The sequence below is a fragment of the Diceros bicornis genome, chromosome 39, assembly GCF_020826845.1.
Source record: "Diceros bicornis minor isolate mBicDic1 chromosome 39, mDicBic1.mat.cur, whole genome shotgun sequence".
Lineage (NCBI taxonomy): Eukaryota > Metazoa > Chordata > Mammalia > Perissodactyla > Rhinocerotidae > Diceros > Diceros bicornis.
In genome coordinates this window covers 10,486,790-10,513,764 of record NC_080778.1, presented here as the reverse complement: position 1 = coordinate 10,513,764, position 26,975 = coordinate 10,486,790, and the positions used below count along the sequence as shown (strand labels likewise).

General features: G+C 42.0%; 1 protein-coding gene across 1 annotated transcript in view; it reads left to right on the top strand.

The window, feature by feature from the left end:
* The window catches only part of FNDC1 (fibronectin type III domain containing 1), a 101,668-nt gene that overhangs the window by 64,514 nt on the left and 10,179 nt on the right, over nt 1-26,975 (top strand). Inside the window, exons 12-18 of the mRNA XM_058534059.1 lie at nt 1,031-1,131; nt 3,402-3,513; nt 4,452-4,856; nt 11,317-11,385; nt 12,787-12,930; nt 14,953-15,183; nt 21,826-21,934. Coding sequence (XP_058390042.1) covers nt 1,031-1,131; nt 3,402-3,513; nt 4,452-4,856; nt 11,317-11,385; nt 12,787-12,930; nt 14,953-15,183; nt 21,826-21,934 — 1,171 coding nt within the window. The remainder of the gene's footprint in view (nt 1-1,030; nt 1,132-3,401; nt 3,514-4,451; nt 4,857-11,316; nt 11,386-12,786; nt 12,931-14,952; nt 15,184-21,825; nt 21,935-26,975) is intronic.

Genomic DNA, 26,975 nt, shown 5'->3' with positions numbered 1-26,975 from the left:
AGGGCAGGATCTAAGATATTTATCCTAACTCTGCATTTGGTTAAGTGGTGCCTTGCACTCTGCTTGCATGGAATTGGTAATGAACATTCTTAAATGAATGTATCTAGTATTTCTTAATCTGTACGGTGTGTTATCAGTTTAGCCCAATGTAAAGACATAAAATAACACCCCACATTGAGCTCAGTTTTCCCTTAAAATTGACTATTTTAAGCAAACCTAAGACCCTGATAATAGATATAAAACCCACATTCCCTTGTACATAGTAGAAACTCAATAAATATTTAATTCCCATTAGCTATTTGAGTGAGAGAATTAAGTCTCTGACCTCCAAATAGTTGTCAGAAAACCCAAACACTTTACCGCTGGGTAAGGCCAGACCACAGAGCATGCCCAGTAGAGGCCTCATACGAAGTGTAGCTGATCAGAGATGGCATGAGGTGAAGAGAAAGGGCAGGTGAAAGGAAGAGGCAGAAACAGAAACTGGAAGGGAGACCAGCTGGATCCTCTACTTCCTCTCTGAGCAAATTCTTCTCAAGCGGCCCCACAGAGTTCAGCAAGCTTGAGTCAGCACTGTGCGGTTCTACTTGGCAATTGAGGATCGGGACCTGAGTCAGCTAGAAATAGAAATAGTCCGCTGAGACGAGCAGGACAGCAGCTACCACGTTTTAGAGATAATTTTCTCCATGCTCCCAACCCTCCCTCCCTCCCTCCACCTTCCAACTGGCTAAAATAAAGCTACAACTACTAAGGTCTTAAGATTTATCTGGAAAATTTACTTCATGCTGAAGACTCTCATCCCCCCAATATTGTCAGAAAACAGACCTTACCGTGTTCTTAACAGATTTGTCATGTAGAAGTCACAAGTCAAGACTATCATTATCTAATATATATGAGCTATTGGTTTAAAATTCTGTTTAATGTTTCTGCCTGAAGTGATATGTTACTACTTATAGACTGGTATGAAGCCAACTTTCCAGGAATGTTGAATTTGCCAGGTTCTGTTTTTATTGATTTATTTTGTACTGTGCAGGTTATAACGGCAGACCAAACGTAGAAGGGAAAGTACTTCCTGGTGGTAATGGAAAACTCAATGGACAAAGAATTATCAATGGCCCTCAAGGAACAAAGTGGGTAGGGTAAACCTCTTTACACATACCAGTTGTTTTCATGCTGTTGGGAAGAGAAAAATGATGGGCGTTGTGTGATAATACATGAAGCAGTCTTTTTTTCTTTCTTCTCTATTTTTAACCACTCAGATGGCAATATACTTGTATATTGTTTCCTTCAGTGCTCAGAAAAATCTTTGATTCTCCTGAGTAGGTAGTTTGTTTTCTTCTAATAGCTAATCAGATAAGGCATGGGCCCTTGTTTCCCATTTGCCTTGACTGGTTAGAAAGCTCACACAAAGGGTATGGCCCAACCACAGCAATGACGTACAACCTGATGGATGGCCTCTCAAATGAACTTCTATTTTCCCAGTCCTGGGAGCTTTATTTTTTATTTTTTATTTATGGTTTGGTTAAATAGTACAAGTATTTTCTGTAAATTGTCACAAATCCTTTGTCAAAGGAAGCGGGGTGAAAACAAACAAATAAAAAACCCTGAATCAAATTGGCAGTTTTTATCAGATCACCTTTTGAATCCTCCAACAATCGTTGGAAGTTGTTTGTCCAAAATAAAAAGTAAGTATTGGTACTTTATGAATGTTTAAGCTAAATGACTTTAACCTTCAGGGGTTAAGATAAAAGTTTAGGCGTTTTTGGTGGGTTGAGGGTAATGGGCAGAACACTTGACAATGTTCAAGCTTTGAAATATTTCTTCCAAGAATCAACACATTTATAGTGGACTTCCCAGTCAAAACTTCCCATTTATAACAATAAAGTTCAGGAAAACATACTGAAGGAAATTTCATGAAATTTTCAGACACAGGTGATCTAAAGATACGTTTCATCATTTCTAGAAGCAACAGAAATTTATAATAGGAGGAATGCATATTAAAGCAAAATATCACTGTAAACAATTTTGAATTGAAACTATATGGAGTAGATTTCAAAACTAGGGTTTATATAAATAAGTTTTATTTAAATTACTGAGACAGCATCTAACAAAGTCGCCTGCTTGCAGGGGTTCATCCAGTGGCCTGATCGTGCAGAGTGGTGGTTCTCAACTTTAGTGAGCATCAGAATCAGGGGGTGGGAGGGGCTTGTCAAATGCGGTGTGGGGTAAGGCCAGGTAATTTGCATATCTGACAATATATGATGCCCAGGTGATGCTGAGGCTGCTGGTCCAGGGCCACACTTTGAGAAACACCAGTGTAGAGCATGAGCTTGTTCCTTAACAGAGATAATAACAGCTTTTTTCAAGTTTTATAATTCCTCAGAATATGAACTTTTTGCATGTATACTATATTAGACAATTTAATTACAAATTAAATCATTTTTGTTATAGCAACTTTGATTTTTAACATTAACAGCAAAATGGAAACATTTTGCATTTTTAATATACTAGCAATACATGTTCATTGCAAGAAGCTGAAACAGTTCAGATAGAAATGAAAAAGATAGTAAGCATCTCAAACTACTTCTCAGAGACAACCACTGTTAATAGTTTGGGATATATTTGTCCAGATGTTTTTCTCTGCAGTTTTAAGCTTATAGACAAAAATGAATATATTTTTATTTTTGCAAAATAATCAGTTCTGTAATCTGAGTTCACATTGGTATATGTCAATATATGTAGCATTTCCAAATCCTTTTCATTGGCTGCATAGTATTCCACTGTCTGAATGGGCCATAGTTTTTTAAATCTCTTCCCTCCATGGATGTACACTTAGATTATTTCCTACTTTTCAGCATTATACACAACAAACTAAATGATAAAAATATTTTGAGCATCTTTTGTATACTTGAGGAACTTACAACAATTTACATATTGTATGGGTAAGCAATTATAATATAAAATATGACTGTTTTGGGGCAGGCCTGGTGGCATAGTGGTTAAGTGCATGCGTTCTGCTTTGGTGGCCCGGGGTTCACCAGTTCGGATCCTGGGCGCGGACCTGCTTACACCGCTCATCAAGCCATGCTGAGCAGGCGTCCCACGTAGAAGAACTAGAAAGACCTACAACTAGGATATACAGCTATGTCCTGGGGCTTTGGGGAGAAAAAAGTAAAAGAGGATGATTGGTAACAGATGTTAGGTCAGGGCCCAGCTTCCTCAAAAAAAAAAAATGATTGATTTGTACTTTATTATTAAATCTTATGAGTGATGCTGACAAAAATAATGTTTCCTACTCACATGATGGTTTCCTGTGGAGGCTTCATTCATATATTCATGTAGTTCAAATAATGTGAACATTTTGAAATGTCCAATATGTTCTTTAATCTATGTTGTGGATTTAGGTTGTGGATCTTGACCGTGGGTTAGTATTGAATGCAGAAGGAAGGCACCTCCAAGATTCTCACGGAAATCCTCTTCGGGTTAAGCTAGGAGGAGATGGTCGAACCATTGTGGGTAAGTGAGGATGGTTTTTAAGGAACGGAAGTGTCTTGGATTAGTCTAGAATAACACCTTCTCTCTTCCTCCTCTGCCTGATTTTTATGGGGGCCCTTGCTCCAATTACTTTTAACCATACGGAAGAAGATGCCTCAAAAGAGGCAGAATTTAGCTTTTCCCCTGATACAACTGTAGTTATAATTTTCCTACATACTCCACCCTCTAGGAAAGATGGCGCTCGACTTCTGCTTCATTCTTGACATTGGGCAACCAGGAGCAGAGATCAGCAAACTACAGCCCTCGGGCCAGACCCTGTCTGCTGCCTGTTTTTGTACAGCCTGTGAGCTCAGAATAGTTTTTTACATTTTTAAATGATTGCAAAAAAAAAAAAATCAAAGAATAATAATATTTGTGATGTGAAAATTGTATGGAATTCACATTTCAGTGTCCATCCACAAAGTTTTAGTGGAACATAGAAACACTCATTTGTGTCCCGTCTATGGCTTTTTTGCCCTATAATGGCAGAGTTGAGTGGTTGCAACAGAGACTGTGTGACCCATGAAGTTTAAAATATCTACTCTGGCCCTTTACAGAAAAAGTTTGCCACACCTGGTCCAAAGTAACATTTTCCTCTTTAAATGTAGGAATGAGGAAGAGGAAAGAATTACTTTCCTTACTAGAGACTAAGAGTTATTTCAGGGTAATGGGACATATTGATGAAACATTTATATATTTATGTAAGGTAATACAGAGTAATGGACTATATAATAAGTCCAGAAATTTCTGGAAAGCAGCAGATATTGCTAACTCAGCTGGTATCCTTTTAATTATTTCTTTGCCCTTTACTGATTAAAATGTAGGAATACATAAGCTTTGAGAAGACACTTTTCACTTGCTTTTTACTTTCTCTGGAATGTTTCACCTTGTTGCACAGCTTGTGTTTGATTTTGTTTCAGATCTGGGAGGGACCCCCGTGGTGAGCCCTGATGGCCTCCCCCTCTTCGGGCAGGGGCGGCAAGGCAAACCTCTGGCCATTGCCCAGGATAAGCCCATTTTGAGTCTTGGAGGGAAGCCCCTGGTGGGCTTGGAGGTCATCAGAACAACCACTCTTTCCCCCATCACAACCCCACGACCCACCACTACCACGACCCCGAGGCCCACCACGACGACCCCGAGGCCCACGACCACCACCAAACGCCCAACGACCACCATCCGAACCACTACGCAGACAACCACCACCACCACCCCTCAACCCACCACCCCCATCCCCACCTGTCCCCCTGGGACCCTGGAGCGGCATGACGAAGCTGGCAACCTCATAATGGGCTCCAGTGGGGTCCCGGAGTGCTATCCTGAAGAAGGTAACTGTCTTTGTTCTAACGGAGGCACACGTAACTAGCATGCTGCATTTCTGAGTAGAGTCCCAGAGGCAGCAGGGAGGGGTAAGTAGGGTGCACAGCAGACCAGTAACTAGAGGCATTCCTAATCCCACAAGGCTTGTTCGACAGTACTGAGTCACAACTAGGGTTGTCAGATTTAGGAAATAAAAATTTTGCATGGGATATGCTTATATGAAAAATTATTTGCTGTTTATCTAAAATTCAGATCTAAGTAGGTGTCCTGTGTTTTATCTAGCAACTTTGTCACAACCCAAGTCAAAAATGTAGTTGAAGCAAGGGACATTATTAGCTTGGACTAGTGTTTCCCAAAGTGTGTTCCACTGGGTATTAGTAGATTGGTACTTATTATATATGTATATATTTTTAAAAAAAGATTCTGTGATTAGCTATGTGATTTAAACACAGTTGAATGAATTTCTTACTGTTGGATCCTTCAGATCATTGAATAGTCTCGTTGCGAATTTCCAAGAAAAGTAGAGTTTCCTGAGCACGTTGGGCAGCTGAATGCTTTTTTGATCACCTCTTCCTTTGGAAAAGGCTAATCCTTGCTTGGCTGGGCTCTCATGGCAGCAGGGGCCTTCCATTGGGTGGGACGGGGCCATTTCCCTGCTTTGGGATACCCCATCAGGGCTAGCCTCTTCCCCTGCCATGTCTTCCTACTGGGAACGGCCCATTGTCCCTAAAGAATGGCAGCTAGGTCACTTCCGGTCAGGTCCCGGTGGAGCTGAGATCTCATCATCTTTTCTACTCAGTCCCTGTCAAGCTGCTTTGGAAGAGGTCATCCTGTATTTGCATCAGGCTCGGAAGAGGCAAATTCATCTTCTTTCCCCAGGTTGAAATGAATTGCCATGTCGACTGTAAAGCTTATGTCTTTTTAAGCTAATGCAGAGTGGAGACCCTTCATTTCAGGAATTATCTGCATGCCCTGAGTTTGTACACAGCATTGTTGACCATGATAAGCCTAATTGATTTGAACTTGAATGCTGTATCCAAAATAGGAATTCTGTTTGAAGTCAGTCTTTCCATGGAAAAATTCCAAATAAACAGGAACATTTGACACATCTGACAAATTCACACCAAAAAATAAGGAAACCTACTGAGGAAGAGGACCACTGAGAAGAAAATTCTCACAAGATCAATGTACCCAGTGAGTACAAATAGGAATTTATGTTTGGATTTCTGGAATGAAAATATTATGTTCTTTCCTTGACCTCTTACTTCTGCATACATTAATGTGTTTATTTAAAAAAATTGAAATATTATTAGAATAGATATTTACTTAATAATTGGTTACAGAATAATTAACAGAAGAGTGACTATTTTAGATTTGGTTTTAATTACTATTATTAATATTTTGCATTTTCTTTTGTCTGCTTTTATATAGGCTTGATAGCTTGTTCTTTTCTTTTTCTTTTTGGACTTTTATTTGGCATGAAAGTCAATATTTTTCTTGGCTTGTTTGTTTCTTCTTTTCTTTGTGAATCATAACATATATATGTATTATATATATGTCTTTTGCATCGCTCATGTCCATTCTTCTGATTTCCTAGTATCCAAGTGTTACTAATAATTGGCCTCTAGGCAGCATTTTGAAATCAATACAAATCAATACAAAGTCTTAGGAAAACATTAAATTTGGGGAGAACAGCATATCATCCTTAAACAATATTTAATGTACTATAATTTATTATTTTAAAAGTACTTCTGTGTGGCCTATCTTTCTTTTTTATTTCTAGTGCTCCACTAATAACTTTATTAAACATTTTCTTCCTCGTATTAATTCTAATTGTAGTTTTTATTTTTAAATTTTTAATTTATTGAGATATAATTCACATACCATGAAGTTCACCCTTTTAAAGTGTACAGTTTAATGATTTTTAGTGTATTCACAGAGTTGTGCAAGCATCATCACTATCAAATTCCAGAACATTCTCACAGCCCCCAAAAGAAACTCCATACCCATAAGCAGTCAGTCCCCATTCACCACTCCTCCCAACCCCTGGAAACCACTAATCTACTTTCTGCCTCTTTATATTTATCTATTCTGGACATTTCATTCTTCAGAAATAAGTGGCTTCTTTCACTTGGCGTAATTTGTTTTTAAGTTTATCCACATTGTGGAGTATATCTGTACTTCATTCCTTTTATTGCTGATTAATATTCCATTGTGTGGCTATGCCACATTTTATCCATTCATCAGTTGTTGGACATTTGGGTTGTTTCCGCCTTTTGGCTCTGATGAATAATGCTGCTATGAACATTTGTATACAAGTATTTTTTAACACCTATTTTCAGTTCTCTCAGGTATATACTTGGTAGTAGAGTTGCTGTGTCCAATAGTAACTCTATGTTAACTTTTTGAGGAACTGCCAAACTGTTTTCCATAGTGACTGTACCATCTTACGTTCCTACCAGTAAGGTACAAGGCTTCCGATTTCTCTGCATCTTCACCAACACTTGTTATTATCTGTCTTTTTAGTTCTAGCCATCCTAGTGGGTGTGAAGTGGTATCTCATTGAGGTTTTGATTTACAGTTCCCTAATAACTGATGATATTGACATAGGTATTTTTTATACTTTCAGTTTACAGTTTCTGAAAGTGAAAGTGAGTGTGATTAAGTTCTGTGTCTAAGATAAGCCCTGATTTAGAACTGAGTAAATTCATTTGATGAACGTTTTTTTATCTTTATCCTTGGGACAATGATTTCATTATGAGAAAACCCATGTTGTAATTTAAAGAGGATGGAGTAGCTCTTGTTTTTGTTTTTCTGGCTTTATTAATAATTTTTTAAAATAAAATAAAACCAGCAAATGATCATTAATCATCTACTCTGCATGGATCGGGTTCTATGGGAGATACAGAAAAGTAGATGGCATGGCTCTGCCTCTGAAGGGCTTACAATCAAACTGAAATCCCAGTAGATAGAAACAGCTCACTCTCTTATCAGAAAACCAAAATGTTCATCTTTAAAACAGGGCAAGACAGGATAAGGATGATTTCACAATAACGCACAGAGTTCTCCAGGCCTGAAGCCTTAGTGTCCCTTTTGGCTTCTTTTGCTCTCTCATCTCCATTGTCAGGTCTCATCAATTCTCACTGATTCTTCCTCCATCATATTTATTAGATTTGCTTCATTCTCTCCATCTCTTGGCTGGCCCTACTGGCCCAACAGTCAAATTACTATTCCTTATTGGACTTCCTTACCCAGCTTCTACTTACCTCCTCTCCAGATGTCCACTTCAACACACATTTATTGAATGTTACTGTGAGCCCGGCACTGTGCTTGCCTTGGGAATACAAAGCATAGCCCCTGCTTCGTCCATCATTGGAATGGAACACGTCAGGCCTAGTGATGGACAGAGGCATAGAAGTGAGCATTGTGGGTGGGCATTAGCTTCTAAAGATGGCTTGTAATTTGAAAATCAGAGTCAAAATTACTCTTGAAAATCCTACGCACTGTCTAAAAAACTCTGTCTATAACAGAGTTTGCCATTTCTTGGTTGAACACCTTGTAGTAGTCTTGATGTGCAAAAATGCATTCTGTAAGTGCTGTAATAACACTCAGGTCAGAGAGATGCTTTCAATAAGAGACTCTGATGTCAGCTGAGAGACCGTCCCACATCTCCCCCTCACACGTCATCCACAGAACTACCTGTACCGTGTTTCCCTGCCTCTTGCTCTGCTCTCGAGTTTGTGTTTTCTCTCATGCACCTTCTCTTTTGTTGTATTAAGTGTAGTTCAGTCCGTAATGTACACTCACACGTGCTGGGGCTCCATGCGTATACAACCAGTATTGACAAAGTGACATTTTGGCCATGGCACTTTGCAGCCTAGTGGCCTGAAATGTTTGTTGCTGTAGTGATTATGATTTAGAACCTGCATTAGTGGTCACTCAATGAATACCTGCCCTTCCAAGACTCCCCTCTCTGCAACCCCCATCCAGTCAACCATTTGTCATTACATTCCATTGGCAAAGTCCTATAATTTTGTTTCTAGCCCTCCAATTTTAAAATCACCTTTTCAAATCCCAAAATCTTGGCTCCCCTGGTTAAATACTGCCCCCCCTTCATTAAAACACAGTTTTAAAATAATCTTCTAGGAATAACCTTGTATCATTCAATCATTCCACTAATTCAGGCAGTATTGAGGCACTTCCTCATTTGTTATGGATGCCATACTTGTATGTACATTCCTGTAAGCATAGATGCATATTATATGCTTATTTTGTGTATTGTTTCCTTTACTCCTCTCTGTCTCTTTCCACACACACACAGACACATACACACAGACACACACATATTTTTTTGCTTGATCTGACTTCCCCATTAAATAATAAACTCCTTGCAGTAGAGACAGTGTCTTCTGCTTTATGTCAAATTCCTCATGGTGCCTAAATATGCATCTTTGAATATCAAAATACCTTAAGCTATAGGCATTCTCTTTTTTCTAACTGAGAAGTAAAAGCCAGTGATCCTTCTTTTTCAGGTTCCGTTTCTATAGCGAATCTGATGCTGTGGTGTGTATTTGGAAAATTACGAGCCAGCTGAACATCTTTAACGATTTGTAACCTGATCCTGGGGCATGTCTCAGAAAAACATCAGTTATTATGGAAAACGGTTCCACCCTGCCACAGCTCGCTCTCAAGACAGAAGATACAAGGAGAATAATTGAAAATTCACTTGAGCTGGACGAACTGTATGATTTGCAAATGTTGTTGGGTTTCAAATGGCTGTCATTTACCTTCTCTCTACACTTCTCCTGAGAATATTTTTTATAGTTTTTTAAATATCTCAAGAGCTAAGGCTTTAATTCTTTGGTGATATTTTGCACTCATTTTTTCATGACCATTTGGATAAACCAATCAAGAGAATAAACCATACCACGATGGTTGGTGGTTGGTAACTACTTTTTATGAAGAGTTGGAAGCTTTTGACATTGATGCTGACCTGACTTATAAAACATTCAGTTTTACATAGTTCCAAATGCTTCAAAATGGTGTTCAAGTGGGACAGATTCCCATTGTCAGCTTTTTAAAAAAATTGTAAATATACTACATTACATCTGGAAGTTACTTTTACTTGGAGTCAAGATGGTGCTATGATGCCATATTAAAAAAACTGTGCCTGAATTTATTTGGTCTTAAAAGAAAAAAGAACACTAAATCACTCAGTAGGATGTTTACTTTTGCCAGAAGGCTTAACTGTCATTCAAGAAGTGATTCCAGTTTGCAGGTAAAAGCCATCATTTCTGTGGCCTGCTACACGTGACGGAGTATTTCAGCACCTCAAGGAATTACACTCAACACCAAGAATCCATAAAGGAAATGCTATACGTTTCCCTTTTCTTGTTCCCTCTGGGATGCAAAAGTTGTAGAATTGATTCATTTTTGACCTGGCTAAAAATAATGATGAAAAGAAATGAATCTGAACCAATAATGAGGAAAAACAAGGCTACGTTGGCAAGGGAAAGAAAATGGTAGTCTGGGAAGAAACGGCAAGCTAGCCTCAAACTTTGGGTGGTGTGAACTTGAAAACTGTCTGATTTGAACCAGCCCAGAAGTAATTCCTCCTGGATCCAGGCATATTGACATTGGAATGACCTAAGGAAAAATTATGTCGAATAGTTTTTCTTGAAATGACCATCCTGACCGCTGTAGGGTGGATAATAATTTACAGCTTCTCTCTTGTTGACATTCATGGCCCCCTCAGAATGCACTCAGGGTCACCACATCAATGGCGAAGTGGGTACCGGGGCATCTCACAGGCCTCTGGTGGCTTGCGAGCTCTTCACTAGAGAGGGTGGGAGGCTAGCAGGGAGAGTGAAGCACAGGCAACTCACGGCAGTGTGGTTTGCCAAGTTAGAAGTAGGAGGGGCAGGAAGTCACCCTGCTTCTAGAACATGCGAGCAGCAAGGTGGAGGGGGTGGGATGAATAAAGGAGCTCACAGATGGAGGGATTTTTGCACCGTCCTGAGCACCAACTGCCCACTCTGCTTGCTGCTTTCTGAGAATACCTGTTCTCAGGCCTGTGACATGATGGCCAGGGCACCTGCCCTCAGCATCTCGAGAGCTGCCTGGGCAGGCAGGGTGCGTGGGCACCGAGGTGGCGGGGTGGGGGTGGTGGTGGTGGGGAGGGTGATGTCAGAAACTCGCTGTGCTGGAGAGTCCGCATGATGCGGAGGTGTCTTTCCTTTGATCCCTGGAGGGCATCTTGAGTGCCATTTTCTGAGCACAAAGGAGAGGAAATCCGGGTTCCACCTCAGTGTTCTCACGCTCCTCCTTCTGAGAAAGCTGAGGAGGCCTGGCATTGGCGACTTATTCCCATGAAAGGGTCATGCGGAATGAATCATGGCACCATTCTGAGAGAGGGACTGAGAAGCAACCCTGTGGCATTTGATGACCCTTTCTCCCCTCCTCCACTAGATGAGTTCTCAGGATTGGAGACCGACACAGCCATACCCACGGAAGAGGCGTACGTGATCTATGATGAAGGTACTAACTGATTTTAAACACATTATTTGAACAATTTCTTTCCCCATCGGAGAGTCTTATTTTAATTACTAAGTGAATGATCTCAATTGCATTTTCCTTCAGAACTCTGAGCTGGGTGGCAATGCGTAGGGAAGGGTGCTTGTACCCCACCCCTCCAAGTTACCCCCCAATACATGTTTGATCCAGAGATAAACAGTGTGCTTGAGATGCAAAGGCAACTTCCAGATGAATCCCCTGTGCTCCCCATTCTCTCCCTCCCAAGCCCTCCCTCCTCTAGAAATTCTGGAGCTGCTTCCGCCTGGGCCTCTGCCTTCCACCACTGTTTGTACCAATGTCTCAGCTTCTTTTCTTGGCTGCTCTCATTTTTGTTCTTCCCTTTTCTCTCCTTTTCTAGTTACATAAAAAATGCAATGCTATAAGTGTGTTGATTTTTTTATCATAGACTCTTTTCAAGTAAGGGTGAGTTTAGAAGATTAAGAATACAAAATGCCTTGGATAGAATCTGGAGCAGCAGTTGATAAATGGTAACTAATGCTGTTACTGCACTTACCACCCTGTGGCTGCTCTGGGTGTCTTATAAGTTGCCTCTGCAGTTGAAGAACTTCACGTGGGCATCTTGTCCCCACCCCAGAGTCCCTTTGACGCTCGGGGTGGCCTCACTTTTGTGCTTCACCTTGCTTGCTATTATCTGTAGCTCCAATGGCCTTAAATGCCGAATGTGGGAATAATGTCACGTTTGATGCGATCGTAATAAAGTTTGATGTAGTGGTTTAATCCCACAGTTTTCAAACAAAAACTGACTTAGAAGAAGAACAGCAGATGTCAGAAAGCAAAGGAAGGTTTCTTAGCTCCTTTGAAAATACTAAGCACCTTTCTTATTGTCTTTGAGCTGTTGAAAAGGGAGCAGTTTTATTTTCTTTTTTACATGTTAAAGGATTAGTTCTCTTAATAGGATTAAACTCACCTCCTCCCCAGAAAAAAGCTCATGCACAGAAGATATATTTTTTTTAAATTAAGTTTATTTTCTGATGTGAATCTTTTATGGCTCTAAAAGGCAAAATTATTTAGGCAGAGAACGGCCTTGGACCAGTAAAAAGAATGTGGTAAACTGGATGAGTTGTAAGGTTCTGTCCAGCTTTGATTCTGAAATCTCATTTTTCTGGTCATATGTGTTTCTTTTTACCATTCCTTTCTTTTCTCCTCAGCTGCTTTTCAGGGGGGACTGAAATGCGGGGAAATACTGTTTTATTAGAAACAAAGTATGTTTAGGCATAGCACTTATTTTAGGATGTGTGTGTACGCACGCTGTAGTCGAGTTGAATCTTAAGAAGGTACCTTTTGACTGCAGACAGTGCCCCTTTTCTGGAAGTGCCCAATTACACAGCCTTCCTATCATTTCAGATTATGAATTTGAGACCTCGAGGCCACCAACCACCACCACGCCCTCCACTACGGCTGCCACACCCAAGGTCATCTCACCAGAAGGCTCCATTAGTTCCTTTCCTGAAGAAGAATTTGATCTGGCTGGAAAGAAACGATTTGTTGGTAAATAGAACTTGCTTAATCAGAGAAACATGGGTTTTTAACTTTTGTTCTTTGAAGAAGAGCATAACTAATCTCTTGGCCTGGCCAAGGCGGTACAATTGGGGCAGAAACTTTCCCAGAGTGAAGTTTCCATCTGGTGTGATTCAGTGAGTCAGTCCTGTTGAGATGCAGATTAACTTGCTTTCTGCAGAAGTCGGGAGAGGAGAGTGTGCCGGAGAACATTTGGTATCTGACAGAGTAGAGTTTAGAGAGGCTGCTTTGTGTAAATTAAGAAGAAGAAACACTTAAAAATCATCAGGACCAGGGAACATGAGTGTTTTTATTGTATCCCACTCTTCTAAGGTGAGACTTACCACCAGGCCTTGCCTGCACATTGCTTGTTAATTTCTTCCTACAAGATGAGCAGTTTACTGAACTGAACTACTAGTATCACAGAGCCAAAGCTGTTTTTCTTCAGTTATCCCCTATAATTTTCATTAGCCTCAAGGATGTTTTTCTCACTTACTAAAACAATTTCAAGAGGAAATTTGATTTCACTAAACTGTGTTTCATTCCCTCTGCGAGTCTTCTTTTCCCATGCCCCTAATGAACTTCACTAATGAGACAGTTAGATTAACATATTACTAAGTGGAAAAAAGATAATATATTACGAAGTGGAGACAGGCAACAGCTTAAACTAATATCACACTTTTCTGCTTCCAAAATAAATGTTCTGCCATAAGCAGAGAACAACTCTTGCCAGTCAAGACGTAGTGTGGAGTGTCTAAACCACACATACTTGAAGAACAAGGATATTAGCTTGATGTAGCATTCCTGAGGCAAATGCTGATGCTGGCCCATGGCACGCAGCAGCCTGGCTGAATTCACTGAATGTTCTGACTTTTCTCTCTATGGTTCCATGGCAGAAATTGAAATGCTTTTTATTATTAGCTGTTCCAAAGAACTCTTCTGAAGACTGAAAGGCTTACTGTTGCCTGGCTATTTTCGTAGTCTAATGCTCTATAAAGTATAGTGGATTACTCCCCAAAACTTCCTGATGAGATCCATGGACAAACTCTAAAGGCCTAAATTTATACAATTATTGGAAAATAGAGGAGCTAAAAATTGCTGTTAGTCGTAACGGCCACTGAGAACGAGAACCTAGTGCCAAAAGATGCAAGGGAACATTTATTAAGTACCAGAAATTGTTACTTTAGAGCACAGGGAAGTCTTGTGTGTATAAAGCTCCAACTGCAATTCCTTGGCTTGTCTGACTTCTTATAGAGTGTAGATAATAGAAAGGGCTGTGGGCTGGAGGTAGTCTCCTGTTTGACCCTTGCTTTGTGGGCCCCCCTTAGGGTCAGTAGGCTCTGCTGGAAGATGGGGTATCAGTCCATGTCCTGCCTTATTCCCAGGCCCCATATCCACTGAGATAATGTGTGTAGAAACCTTGAACCTGTCCATAAATGTGAATAGCTATTATTGTACTGAGCAGTAATGTTGTAGAAGGCTGTTCAGGCCTGGCCTTGTGCAGATATTCCGGATGGTTATGGGGCTCCCTGAAGCCCTAGGGAAGGCCACCCAGGCTTGAAGGCTAGAGGCTGTCCATCTCGAGCAGTGTATATTTTTTTCTGGTCCCAAGGCAGTCTAGGGAATGAACTGTGTTGAGAGAGCTCTACTTAAGTGTCAGCTGGGCCTGATTCACACTTTTCCAAATGTTGGGGTGTAGGAATGGCAGAATGCTGCAGACTTATACTACATTGAATTATAGTCCGGGGATCTTTCAAAATTACTTTGAGGGCATAATCGTTGATGTTGATGGGGCAATACGATCTTTTGAAACCAGCAGATTGAAAGATGTAAATGCGTGGATCCATTAAGGAGAGGTAGGAATGTGCTTCTGAGTTTGGCGTCAGGGCTCATGGCCCTGGAACCTCTGTCTAGCAGGGAGAGACTGAATGGTGAGTCTACTCCATGGGGCAGACATTATGTCTCCAGAGAAAGCTTTCAGCAGTCCCATTGGGTGTCTCTGTTCTTTTCCAGCTCCTTATGTGACGTACCTAAATAAAGACCCATCAGCCCCGTGCTCTCTGACTGATGCTCTGGACCATTTCCAAGTGGAAAGCCTGGATGAAATCATCCCAAATGAGCTGAAGAAGAGTGACCTGCCTCCTCAGCATGCCCCCCGCAACATCACTGTGGTCGCTGTGGAAGGCTGCCACTCATTTGTCATTGTGGATTGGGACAAAGCATCCCCAGGAGATGTGGTAACAGGTGTGTTCAAGGCATATGCTCAGAGTTCCCATCGACCTGGAGGTGGGAAATACAGACAATAAGGATGGATGGGTGATGGATGAGTGGATGGATAGATGGATGAATGATGGATGGTTGGATGAAGGATGGATGGATAGATGAGTGGGTGAATGGGTGGATGAATGGATGATGGATGGATAGATGGATGGATGGATCAGGTGGATGGATAGATGGATGAATGATGGATGGTTGGATGAAGGATGGATGGATAGATGAGTGGGTGAATGGATGGATGAATGGATGATGGATGGATAGATGGATGGATGGATCAGATGGATGGTTGATGGATGAATGCATTGATGGATGGATGGATGGATGGATAGATGGATGCATGAATAGCTTGGATGGATGAATAAGATGTCTTCTTTCAAAACGATGAAATATAGGCAACAAGGGAAGCCTTGTGGGGTAGTATGAAGAGCACTGGGTGGAAGTTAGAAGTCTTGAATCCTAGTCCTAGATGGGTTTGTATGACCTTGAGCTAGCTACTTTATCTTCCTGGACCTTGGTTTCCTCATATGCAAAATATCATTACATCTCTAACATTCTATGATCCTGCAAATGGCCAGAGAGTCCACCATAGCCACTTTTAAGATCAGATCCTGCAGCACAGGTGATGAAAGAGCTCCTACTGTGTGCTGCCCCATGTCAGAGTCAACCCTGAGATCATGACTCTGCCTCTTCCCTTCTTTCCATGCCTGCTGAGTGCTTCCAAACCAGTCTGGGTGCTTCTGAATTCCTTATGTGGGAATTGGATGTGATGGAAAAATGCCCAGGATTCTTGAGCCTCCTAGGTCTTGGCCTGTGAGATGTTCATGAGTTCATTTGACTCTGCCAAGGATATATTTGAGGCTAAATATGTTGAAATGAGTTCTTACAGAAAAGAATTGGTGTTTTCTTTGAATAGATCCTTCCTTTGCAAATGATTCCTTCTGGGCCTGCAAGTTGTGTAACAGGAAGGCATATGTGTGTCTGTGTCTGTGTGTGTGTCTTGGGGCTGGGGGAGGTTGGTGGTATAGGTTGGATTTTGACATATTATCTGTTACTATTAAGTTAGTATAGTTCATAGAATTGAAAATGTCTAGGCTTTTGCTTTATGTCCAATATTATCTCTTAAAATGAGAAAAAATGTCCAAGAACATTCAAAGATTGACTTTTCTTATGGAGTTTGCACAGTGGCCCAAAAGCCAGAATAAGGGACACAGGAAAGAATGCCCCTGGGTATTGCGCCAGGTGAGGTTGAAGGGCCCAGAGAGCTGGTGGGGTGCTGGTGGGATGGAGGAGTCTGAGTCTTTGGTGTAACTAAAAGGACTGGTCCCTCCAGTGTGTGTGCTGCACTGGCTGCTGAGACCAGTTTCTGTGAAGTCCAGTAAGTTCCTAATAGAAAGCAAATACATCAGTGGAAGGAGGAAAGCTTGTAGTCAAAACAGCCACAAAATCCTTTTATTAATTGAATATGATTTTATGAATGGCAATTTTTAAAAGCAAGCAAGCATACAGAAAAAATAATTGAAAACCTTATTTTAAGCTATTTAGCTTTTGATCTCTTATGTAATAAATGTTACTTAACATAAATATACCGCTGCGCCCTGAGCCTTGGGGCATCTGAGAAGCATTGGCTGCAGCATGAGAGCCCTGGCCACACTAAACGTGCCTCAAGGCCTGGTGTAGTAAGGAGCCTTTGGAGAATTCCCAGTAAGTGACTTAACTCAGACGCGATCCCTGTGTTATCCTGTAGAGGGCGTGCTTCTGAAACACGTGCTTTTGTTAACTTTGCGTCCCAAGTTGTCCAAGGATCTCCGGAGCCTTTGATGTCATCACATCATCACATACCCTACACCTAACCCAAAACCAAACCTCAGTGCCCTAATCACAAGCACTCAGGCCACTAGTGTAAATAACGTGGATGAGCTATTTATAGGGACTTGGATACTCCCAATATAAAGTTGTGCCAACTCCTGCCAAGCTGATTACCGTAGAACATTTCAGCACATGACAGCCTTGCATGGAAAAGCAGCAGACCCCAAAAGACTGAAAGTGAAAATAGTGGGAGCTCTTCATCAGCCAGTGAATCAGCTGGTGCTTGATACCCACATGAAAATGAAGCGAAGTGGATACATGGATACATCCTAAACCTAAACAGAACATCACACTTTTGGACCCACTGCACAGCATCTGGATTCTTAGCTGTGTGAGATGTTGAGTACTCTGCTGATTCTTACCAGCTGTTCTTTCTTTCACCAGCAGTCAAGTCAACGTGTAACAAGGTGGTATCCAACAATATGAAACTCCTGCAGAGTAAATAGGCCTGCGACCAGTTGCTTTCCCTAATCACTCCTAGTAAAAGAAGTGGTGACACCATTAGGAGTGTTGCCATGGGAAATCACCAATTTGATGGCCCCTTAGTTTTTCAGGACTAGCTCATCAGTCTTTCAGGACTGGTTTTGAGAAGAACAACAGAGAAGTCAGGAGTTACATGTGCTCAGCAAGTACATATCAAAACCCTGAAGCCCTCACAATCCAGACACGAGGATGAGCAGAGAAACCGCACCACCTGGGAAGAAGCACAGGGTTCTGGTGAAAGTCGGAGATCAAAGAGGATCAAAGAGCCATGCCGAGCCCGTCAAAGCCAGGGTTCCTAGAGCACACATGTGAGCCAGATCCATCACTGGGTGGGCCATTGTTACATACAGCATCACTGTAAGCACATATGGCTTGACATCACTGTCGTCAGAGGAGGAGGGAATCCTATGGAGAGAGCAGCAACACTTCACAGGTTCTCACACAATATTTGTAGAAAACAGAGAAGAATGAATTCGTCCAGGGAGCAGTGTGGAGAGGGCTTCAGAGCCCAGTGCACCTGCTTCTAGTTCCAGCGTGCCCATTGGCTAGCTGTGTGCCTCTAATCCACTCTTTCTGTGTCACCTAAATAGCTCTTGTGAAGGTAATCAGCCATCAGAGGTTGCTAAATGAAGTACTTTGCCTCTTAGATGCTGTTGATCTCCTCTTCCTTGACTTGTGATCTGATTCTCTCAACCCCTGAGTCTCTCTTACAGGCTCACCCTCTTCATCCCAACATTGAGTGTTGAGATTTCTCAAGGCTTGGTCTCAAGTCCTTTTTTCTTCTTGCTTTATCATCTCTCCCTTCAGGCCCTCACCCAGGCACATGGTTTTAATTCATCTTGGAGGTGAGTCATTGATTTGTAGCTCAAGGCCAAGCCTGCCTTTCCTCTGAGCCTCAAACAGTAAAATCAGATGTCCATTGGGTATTGCCACCAGCATGTTTCCAAAGCATCTCAGACTCAGCGTATCCAAAATCAGACTCAGGACACAGATCCCCAAACCTGCTCATCTGTGTTTCCTATCTCAAAGAGTGATCCCACTTCCCACCCATTTTTGAAAGCCCGAAGCTTTGGGGTCATCTTCAGATCTTCTATTATTTTCCCTCCATATTCAGTTCATCATGAAATCCTGTGAATTTTACCTTCCAGGTTTCTCTTGAACCCATCCATTTCTCTCCATTAACGACCACATTAACCTGAGTTGTTGCCACCTCCCACCTAGATATTGCACTAGCCATGTAGCTAGACCACCCCACCCATAGCCCAAACCCGATCTTTTCTCCACCCTGTACCAGAGAGAGGCACGGAAGGCAGTCTGAAAAGCAAAAGACTGTATGACCTAAAGGCACTGCACATTTGTTCCATTCTGTGCTTCTTTAGTCTCATCTCATGCTGTCCCCCACCCTGCCACTCCAAGGCTCCTCCTTCTCCTGGTCCCTCCCTCTTGAGTGTCTTTGCTCAGGTATCCTCTCTACCTGGAGTCCTTCCCACCTCCTACCATGCACCTTAACTTCCCATCCTTCACTTATCCATCCCATTTTCCTGACCCCAGGGAAGCTCTCCCTACACACTCCCTCCAAGCACCTGGGCTGCTTCTTCATAGTTCCAGTCACAGCTGGGTAATTCTGTTTGTCTGTCTGCCTTACCGCTTCTTGAGTTGTAGATAAAATGAGTCACCATTTTATCTCCAGCACTTAGTACAGTGTCTGACAAATAGTAGGCACACAATGAATATCTGTTGAATGAATTAATGAATGTGAACTTGGACAAGATATTTAACCCCAGTCTAAGACTCAGTTTCCTCATGTGTCAAAATGGGGGTGGCAAAGCCTACGTACTAGTATCAGGAGAATTAATCAAATTAAAACAATTGAAAGTGTTTTGCTGGAACAACAAAAGACTCCGAAAAGCTAAAGGGATCCTGAGAAAAAAGAACAAAGCTGGAGGTATCACACTCCTTGACTTTAAAATATACTACGAAGCTATAGTAACCAAAACTGCATGGTGCTGGCACAAAAACAGACACACAGATCAGTGGAATAGAAACGAAAGCCCAGAAATAAACCCACACATCTATGGACAGCTAATCTTCGACAAAGGAGCCAAGAACATACAATGGAGAATGGAAAGTCTCTTCAACAAATGGTGTTGGGAAAACTGGACAGCCACATGCAAAAGAATGAAAGTAGACCCTTACCCTACACCATACACAAAAATTAACTCAAAATGGATTAAAGACTTGAATGTAAGACCTGAAACCATGAAACTTCTAGAAGAAAACATAGGAAGTATGCTCTTCGACATTGGTCTTAGCAACATGTTTTCAAGCACCATGTCTGACCGAGCAAGAGAAACAATATAAAAAATAAACAAATGGGACTACATCAAACTAAAAAGCTTCTGCACAGCAAAGGAAACCATCAACAAAACAAAAACACAACCTAACAATCGGGAGAAGATATTTGCAAACCATATATCTGATAAGGGGTTAATCTCCAAAATATGTAAAGAACTCATGCATCTCAACAACAAAAAAACTAACAACCCAATTAAAAAATGGGCAACAGACCTGAACAGACATTTCTCCAAAGAAGATGAACAGATGGCCAACAGACACATGAAAAGATGTTCAAAATCACTAACTATCAGGGAAATGCAAATCAAAACTACAATGAGATATCACCTCACGCCCGTCAGAATGGCTATAATTAACAAGACAGGAAACAACAAGCGTTGGAGAGGATGTGGAGAGAAGGGAACTCTCATACACTGCTGGTGGGAGTGCAAACTGGTGCAGCCATTATGGAAAACAGTATGGAGATTCCTCAAAAAATCAAGGATAGAACTACCATACGATCCAGCTATTCCACTGCTGGGTATTTACCCAAAGAACATGAAAACACCAATGCGTAAAGATACATGCACCCCTGTGTTCATTGCAGCTTTATTCACAATAGCCAAGACTTGGAAGAAACCTAAGTGCCCATCAAGGAATGAATGGATAAAGAAGATGTGGTATATATACACAATGGAATACTACTCAGCCGTAAGAAACGATGAAATCCAGCCATTTGTGACAACATGGATGGACATTGAGAGTATTATGCAAAGTGAAATAAGTCAGAGGGAGAAGGTCAAATACCATATGATCTCACTTATTAAGTAGTAGATAATAAGAACAACAAACAAACACATAGAGACAGAGCTTGGATTGGTGGTCACCAGAGGGGGTCGGGGGGAGGAGGGCAAAAGGGATGATTAGGCACATGTGTGTGGAGATGGATTGTAATTAGTATTTGGGTGGTGCACATGAGAACATGATGTAGTGCATGCAGAAATAGAAGTAATGATGTACACCTGAAATTTATACAATGTTATAAAGCAATGTTGCCACAATAAACAAAAAAAATTTTAAAAATTTAAAAAAAGAGAAATCTTGATAAACAAACAAAAAAAGAAAGTGTTTTGCATAATGTTTGGCACATAGGAAGTGCTGGACAAATGTTTTCTTCCTTTGTGTATGACATGAGAGACCTAGTGTAAAGGATGTGCTGAGCTGTGACATGAACTTCACTGGGCCTTCTGAGGCAGGCTGGAAGGCTGGGCAGGTGTCAGGGCTGAGGGCCCGCCCGCTGACGTCTGTTAACAGCAGCTAAGGCAGAAAGAAGAGCTGCCTGACTGCCGTCATTAGACATCAAGGTCAAGGGCAGGCACACCTATGCAGCAACTAGAAACCAAAGGAGAGCCTTCACCCAGCGGGTGAGGAGATCACTGTGAGTCCAGGGTCTTTCAGCCACACACGTGCGCACACACTCACACACACATCACCACCAGCAGTTTCTTCATTTCATGTGAAGGACAGTTGTATATGTCTGCCAGGAAATTCTTAAATACTTGTGTGGAGGTCACTGCTCTTTTCTTCTGCTGCCTTTTTCTCTGTGCAGTCAAGGTTAGATGTGATTGGTTCTGAGAAGATAGGGAAGGCCAGGGAATGTGGGGGATAAGGAGCAGGAAGAGAAGTAGGGAAGCAGCAGTCATCAAGAAGTGTCTTTAATTTTATTATCCACATCTGGATTCACCAGAAGGTCCCAACATCATACCCCATCCTGACCCAGCACGCAGCTGGCTCCCACTCTTAGACCTCTCCCACTGGGCTGCCTCTATGCCATTGCCTCATCTCCATCCTCTTCCACTGGGTTGTGCCTCTTGTGTGATGTGGTTCCTTGATGCTCATTGGATTCTTCCTTATTTCCACTTGTAGGTTACTTGGTTTACAGTGCATCCTATGAAGACTTCATCAGGAACAAGTGGTCCACTCAGTCTTCATCAGTAACTCATTTGCCCATTGAGAATCTGAAGCCAAACACAAGGTATGATGTGTCAGTCATTTAAAAACAAAAAAATGAAACCTGTGTGCATGGTCACAGATATCTTTAGGTTGAAAATGAAAGGATTAATCGAAATGTTTTTATGATTTCTTTCTTTTTATTTTTTGCATTCTCTGTTTGGTTCTCATAGAATTTCAATGAACACTTACCATATGTCATGTATTTTTCTTAGAAGAAATCACTGTAAGGATTGTAATTGTCTCTATTTTGTTTATATTTTGTTCTCTATTTTCCAGACTAAACACTACCTGCCACTGGGTAAAGAAAGGTTGTTCTGTGTGTTGAAAGGGAATCAATCTGTTTGTAGTAACCCATGTGGTGGCATTAGGCAGCACAACCTTCGTACATGAACTGGGACTCAGGCTCTATGATGTAGAAGTGAAGACTATTCAAAAAGATGCATTTTACACATTAATACAGGTTACAAGCATGTGTTTGCAAACTGGGCAGTGGCTGGCTGGCCAGAGGGCCATCTGGGACCCAGAGTTTATAGTCCTCAGTGTGAAATATGCAAAACTTCTTCTCAAGGGTACAAAGAGGATGAGTGGGCATTTCCTCTTTTATACTATCTGGTTTTGATGGTAACGATCATCAGAAAGGCTTCCCTGGTGGGTAAACATGGGGAAAACAAGCATGTGATGGCGGAGCAGTGGTGTGCTTATAAACTGGCTCTCTGGGGGAAAAAAAAAATCCCTGGTTTATAGTGTTCGCCAATTTCTGTAGTGTAAATACTCCCACCGTGGCCAATTTCAAGCTACCAGTGGGCCTGCAGAATTCCTGAATGTTTAACAATCAGCTCTCTCAACCCCATGCAAATGGCTCCAGCACACCGTTGTCATGTCAAGCCACTGTATTTACGTAGCAAAGAGCCCTAAGTGATGTGACGGTGGGCCCCATTTTCTGCAGCCAGAGGAACACGGAGAAGGCTGGAACAAAATACTCTCCATAAACAGATATGTGCTGAGGGGATAGAAACTGGACAATAACTGGGTTACCGCACAAAGTGCACCATCTGCTCACCATGAGACAAAAGCTAATCATCAAGCGGCAAGATAGTGGAAGAGAAAGAGTGGTTTATTACATCTTGCTAGCAAGGGGGAAGATGGCCAACTCATGTCTCAGAGAACCATCTTAAGGGGACACAAAAGCTTACAGCAGTTATATAGGCCAGTGGGTTATAGGGGAGGGGGTCAGGAATGTTGACCCTCTGCTGTTACAGACTGGGAGTGCCACACCAGATCTTTCAGTTTTCACTGATGATGGTTATCAGCATAGACTCTCTGTTCAAGGGTCATCACATTCCTAAGGAACTCAAAAGAACAAAGTTATCTTATTGCAGCTGGGAGGTATGTGCACAAACAAGGGGTTGTAAAATCTACAGAGCAGTTAGATCTCCTGGAGGGTGCATATCCAGCTGGGTTAGTTAGTCAGAGGTCATTCAAAGTTACAATAGGGTTTCTTTTCTATGATATGGCTTCCCTTATGTCAACCTTGTCTTGAGCCGGTATCAGCCATGGGTATTGAGAAACTTCTGAACTAGCTGAGAACTTTCCTCAGGGCATTTTAAGGTGCCATTTGGGCTCCCCTGAACTGAGCTTTTCATAAACTATTATGAGTTTCAGGATTTGACAGATAAGAAACAAGTAGCAAAACAGGAAACTGAGAAAGCACTTTATTTTTCCCTAATAGTAATGAAAAATTGATTAATTAAAACAAAAATAACCAAACTAAAGGTAACGTGATCCACATCCAATGTTCGTATTGTGTGCAGAGTGCCAATGCTTTTATAGCACAGCCACAGTGTCAGAAAGCTGAAAGAGCCCTTAGGGATGTTTTCACATAGCCACTTGCAGTCGAGTTTGAATCTCAGTCTCTCGTGCGCCACCCCCACCTCAAGTCCAATATTCTTTCCAGAACTTTTGCAGCCAGGCTGATGTTGAGTTTTGAATAATATCAGGAGATGGTTATGTAGGATGAAGGTTTATTCATTCTTTAAACAGGTATGAAGGTGTGCCCACGGTTCATTCAGTAAGTGCTTACTGAGTGTTTGCTCAAGGCCAGGCCCATGTGGTGCACTAAGGGTAGAAGTGGAGGGCAGGGTGGGGGCAGGGTGGGCTAGGAGTGGGGGAGGGGCATAAAATACACCATGGCCCTGTCCTCGTGGGGCTCACAGTCTGGTCAAGGAAACAGATTGCTCATAAACAACATAAATATAAACTTTCACCGGTCAGAATCCTGCGGGAGAAGTATGCCGTGCTATGAGTGTATAACAGGGGACTTTTTCCTGAGCCTGGGGGTAGAGGGGCAGTCAAGTAAGCTTCTCTGGGGAAGGAAGATAAGCAGCATTTAACCTGGAGAAGGTGGGTGGGGCGAGGCCAAGTTGTTCCAGGCAGAAAGCATGTTCAAACGTGGGCTGCATTTGAAGAAGGAGAGAAGACCAATAGGGCGGGAGGGGGTGAGGAGGCTGGATGCTGGACAGACCGGTCCCAGAGGGCCTTGGAGATCCCTTGTGGCTTCTGTCCTCCCCTTCACTCACATTCAGCCCCCTGATAGACAGGCTGGGAGCAGCAGCTGCTATTGGAGCCTTCTCCCCAGGATGCCCCCAGGATGATTCTTCTGATGGAGTGCTGGCTAGGACGCACAGCATGTGTGCCTCCTTCTACGCAGATTTCCTCAAAACCCCTCTGAACAGTTGCTAAATTTCTACAGCTGGAAAAGTGTGACTGTGATGTGAGGACGCTCATTGTTTCCCTGCATCTCTGGTGGACTCACTTGAGGAGTCCTCGTGCTTGTTTCCCAGAGGGTGCATTTCCCATCCTCGTCACAGTCCTCAGGGCTTCTCAGGAACCATCCTCAGAGTGCATGTCCGAGACACAAGAATCAGTCAACTCAAGAGGAGCCACGGAGTAAAATCCAGCTTTGGTTCTTTATAACTGAATCTTGTATTTCTTTCTTTTTGTTTTGGTGAGGAAGGTTGTCGCTGAGCTAACATCTGTGCCCATCTTCCTCAATTTTTTGTTTTGGCAAGGAAGGTTGTCGCTGAGCTAACATCTGTGCCCACCTTCCTCAATTTTTTGTTTTGGTGAGGAAGGTTGTCACTGAGCTAACATCTGTGCCCATCTTCCTCAATTTTGTATATGGGACGCTGCCACAACATGGCTTGACGAGCAGCGTGTAGGTCCATGCCTGGGATCCAAACCCGTGAACCATGGGCTGCTGAAGCAGATCATGTGAACTTAACCACTACGCCACTGGCCCAGCCCCAGCTGAATCTTGTTTTTGACATCATGTGGACATTGTCCACCTGATTCACCCAACTCAGCGCCCAGTCACTCTCTGGTGTCTGCGTATTTTAATCCATACTTAAAATACACAGATTTGTCACTGTGGAGGCTATTCAGAGGAAGGTGCCAAAAACTTATGTACGAAGGCAAGGCATGGCTTGCTCTGATTACTTGGGTGAGGCAGAGACTATTCAGAATATGAAATATATATTTAGTTCACAGAAAAAGTTTAACGTGGTTTTTGAAAATAGGAACTTTACTTTTTTCATAATTCTGTATTTTTTAGCTCAGCATATTTAAATTTACTTTGACACATTAGGTGAAGTTCAAATGGAATTATCTCCTTGGAATTGGGCCATATGGGCTTTGTGGAGAGGATAGAATCATTGTGTGGACAGGGAAGGTAGATTTGGAGAATCCTTCGATTTTGGTGGTAAGATAAATAGAACAAAGACATTGGAATGGTCTGTCTTAGCCACCTGGCCATCCCTTTTGCCATCTCCTGAGCTGCATGGCTGTGCTTCCCTCTGAAGCTTGGGAAGTGGCATCAGGGTGGCTCCAGTGATGGCTTGAGAAACATTCAGCAGAAATGTCCCATGTAGCCTCTGTACGTAAGTGTCATTCCTTAGGTTTTGCTTGCCTTTTCTTAAGGGAAAAAAAAGCATCTGTAAAGTTTGACCAGTATCATTGACAGATGCCAAACCCACTGCTTGAACTGCCTGCAGAGTTTTGCCTTAAATAACTCCACAACCACCAAATAAAAGTATGCATCTTGGGAAAACACGAACTGCTGAATGAATTGAGATTTAGAAACTCATATGTTCTTAATTGTGCATATCTTTTTTTAAAAAAGAAATTAAAAAAGGATTCTCTGCTAAATGAGATGTGAATTGGAAGATTTAAAAGAAAACTAATTTACCGAATGGGCTTTTGTTTGTTCTCTGTTTAATCAAACCCAAAGACACATATCTCTGTGTAACTGTGAGGCTAGAGGCTCCCTTGGTGATCTCAGAAGCTCAGAAGCCTTGGTGCCAGGACAGTGGTGCAACAATAGGCCTTCGCTCTCTGAATGTAAATAATTCACCTCTTAAAAATCAGTCAGGGCCCAGCCTGGTGATGGAGTGGTCAAGTTCATGTGCTCTGCTTCTGCTGCCCAGGATTCACAGGTTTGGATCCGGGTGCGGACCTACATACAGCTCATCAAGCCATGCTGTAGCAGCGTCCCACATACAAAATAGAGGAAGATGGGCTCAGATGTGAGCTCAGGACCAATTTTCCTCAAGCAAAAAGAGGATGATTGGCAACAGATGTTAGCCCAGGGCGAATCTTCCTCACCAAACAAACAAAAAAATCAGTGCATTTTTATTAGTGCATATAATCTGTGTGCCTAACTTAATCAAATAAAGAATTTTGTAACATTGAAATGTAGCTCCTGTTGGCCAGAAGCCATGAGAAAAAGCTCTTTACAAACTCTGTAAAATGGCAGAGGGATTTTTTACTCCCCTTCTTCACCTGTTAGTAGCTAAGGACTAAGAGAGCGCAGGTAATATCTGGAATTTCAAAGATAAGGAGAACACAGAGATTAACAATAGGTATAGCGGCTCATAACTCTGGTATTGAGCTGTAGTATTTTCTAGCCACCACTTTTTGTCTTGTAGCTTATGAGAGTGCAAAGCGAGATGTTTTGGAACTCCCAACCTACTTGGCTTATCAGTCTCCCTCTAGACGAAGTAGCTGAT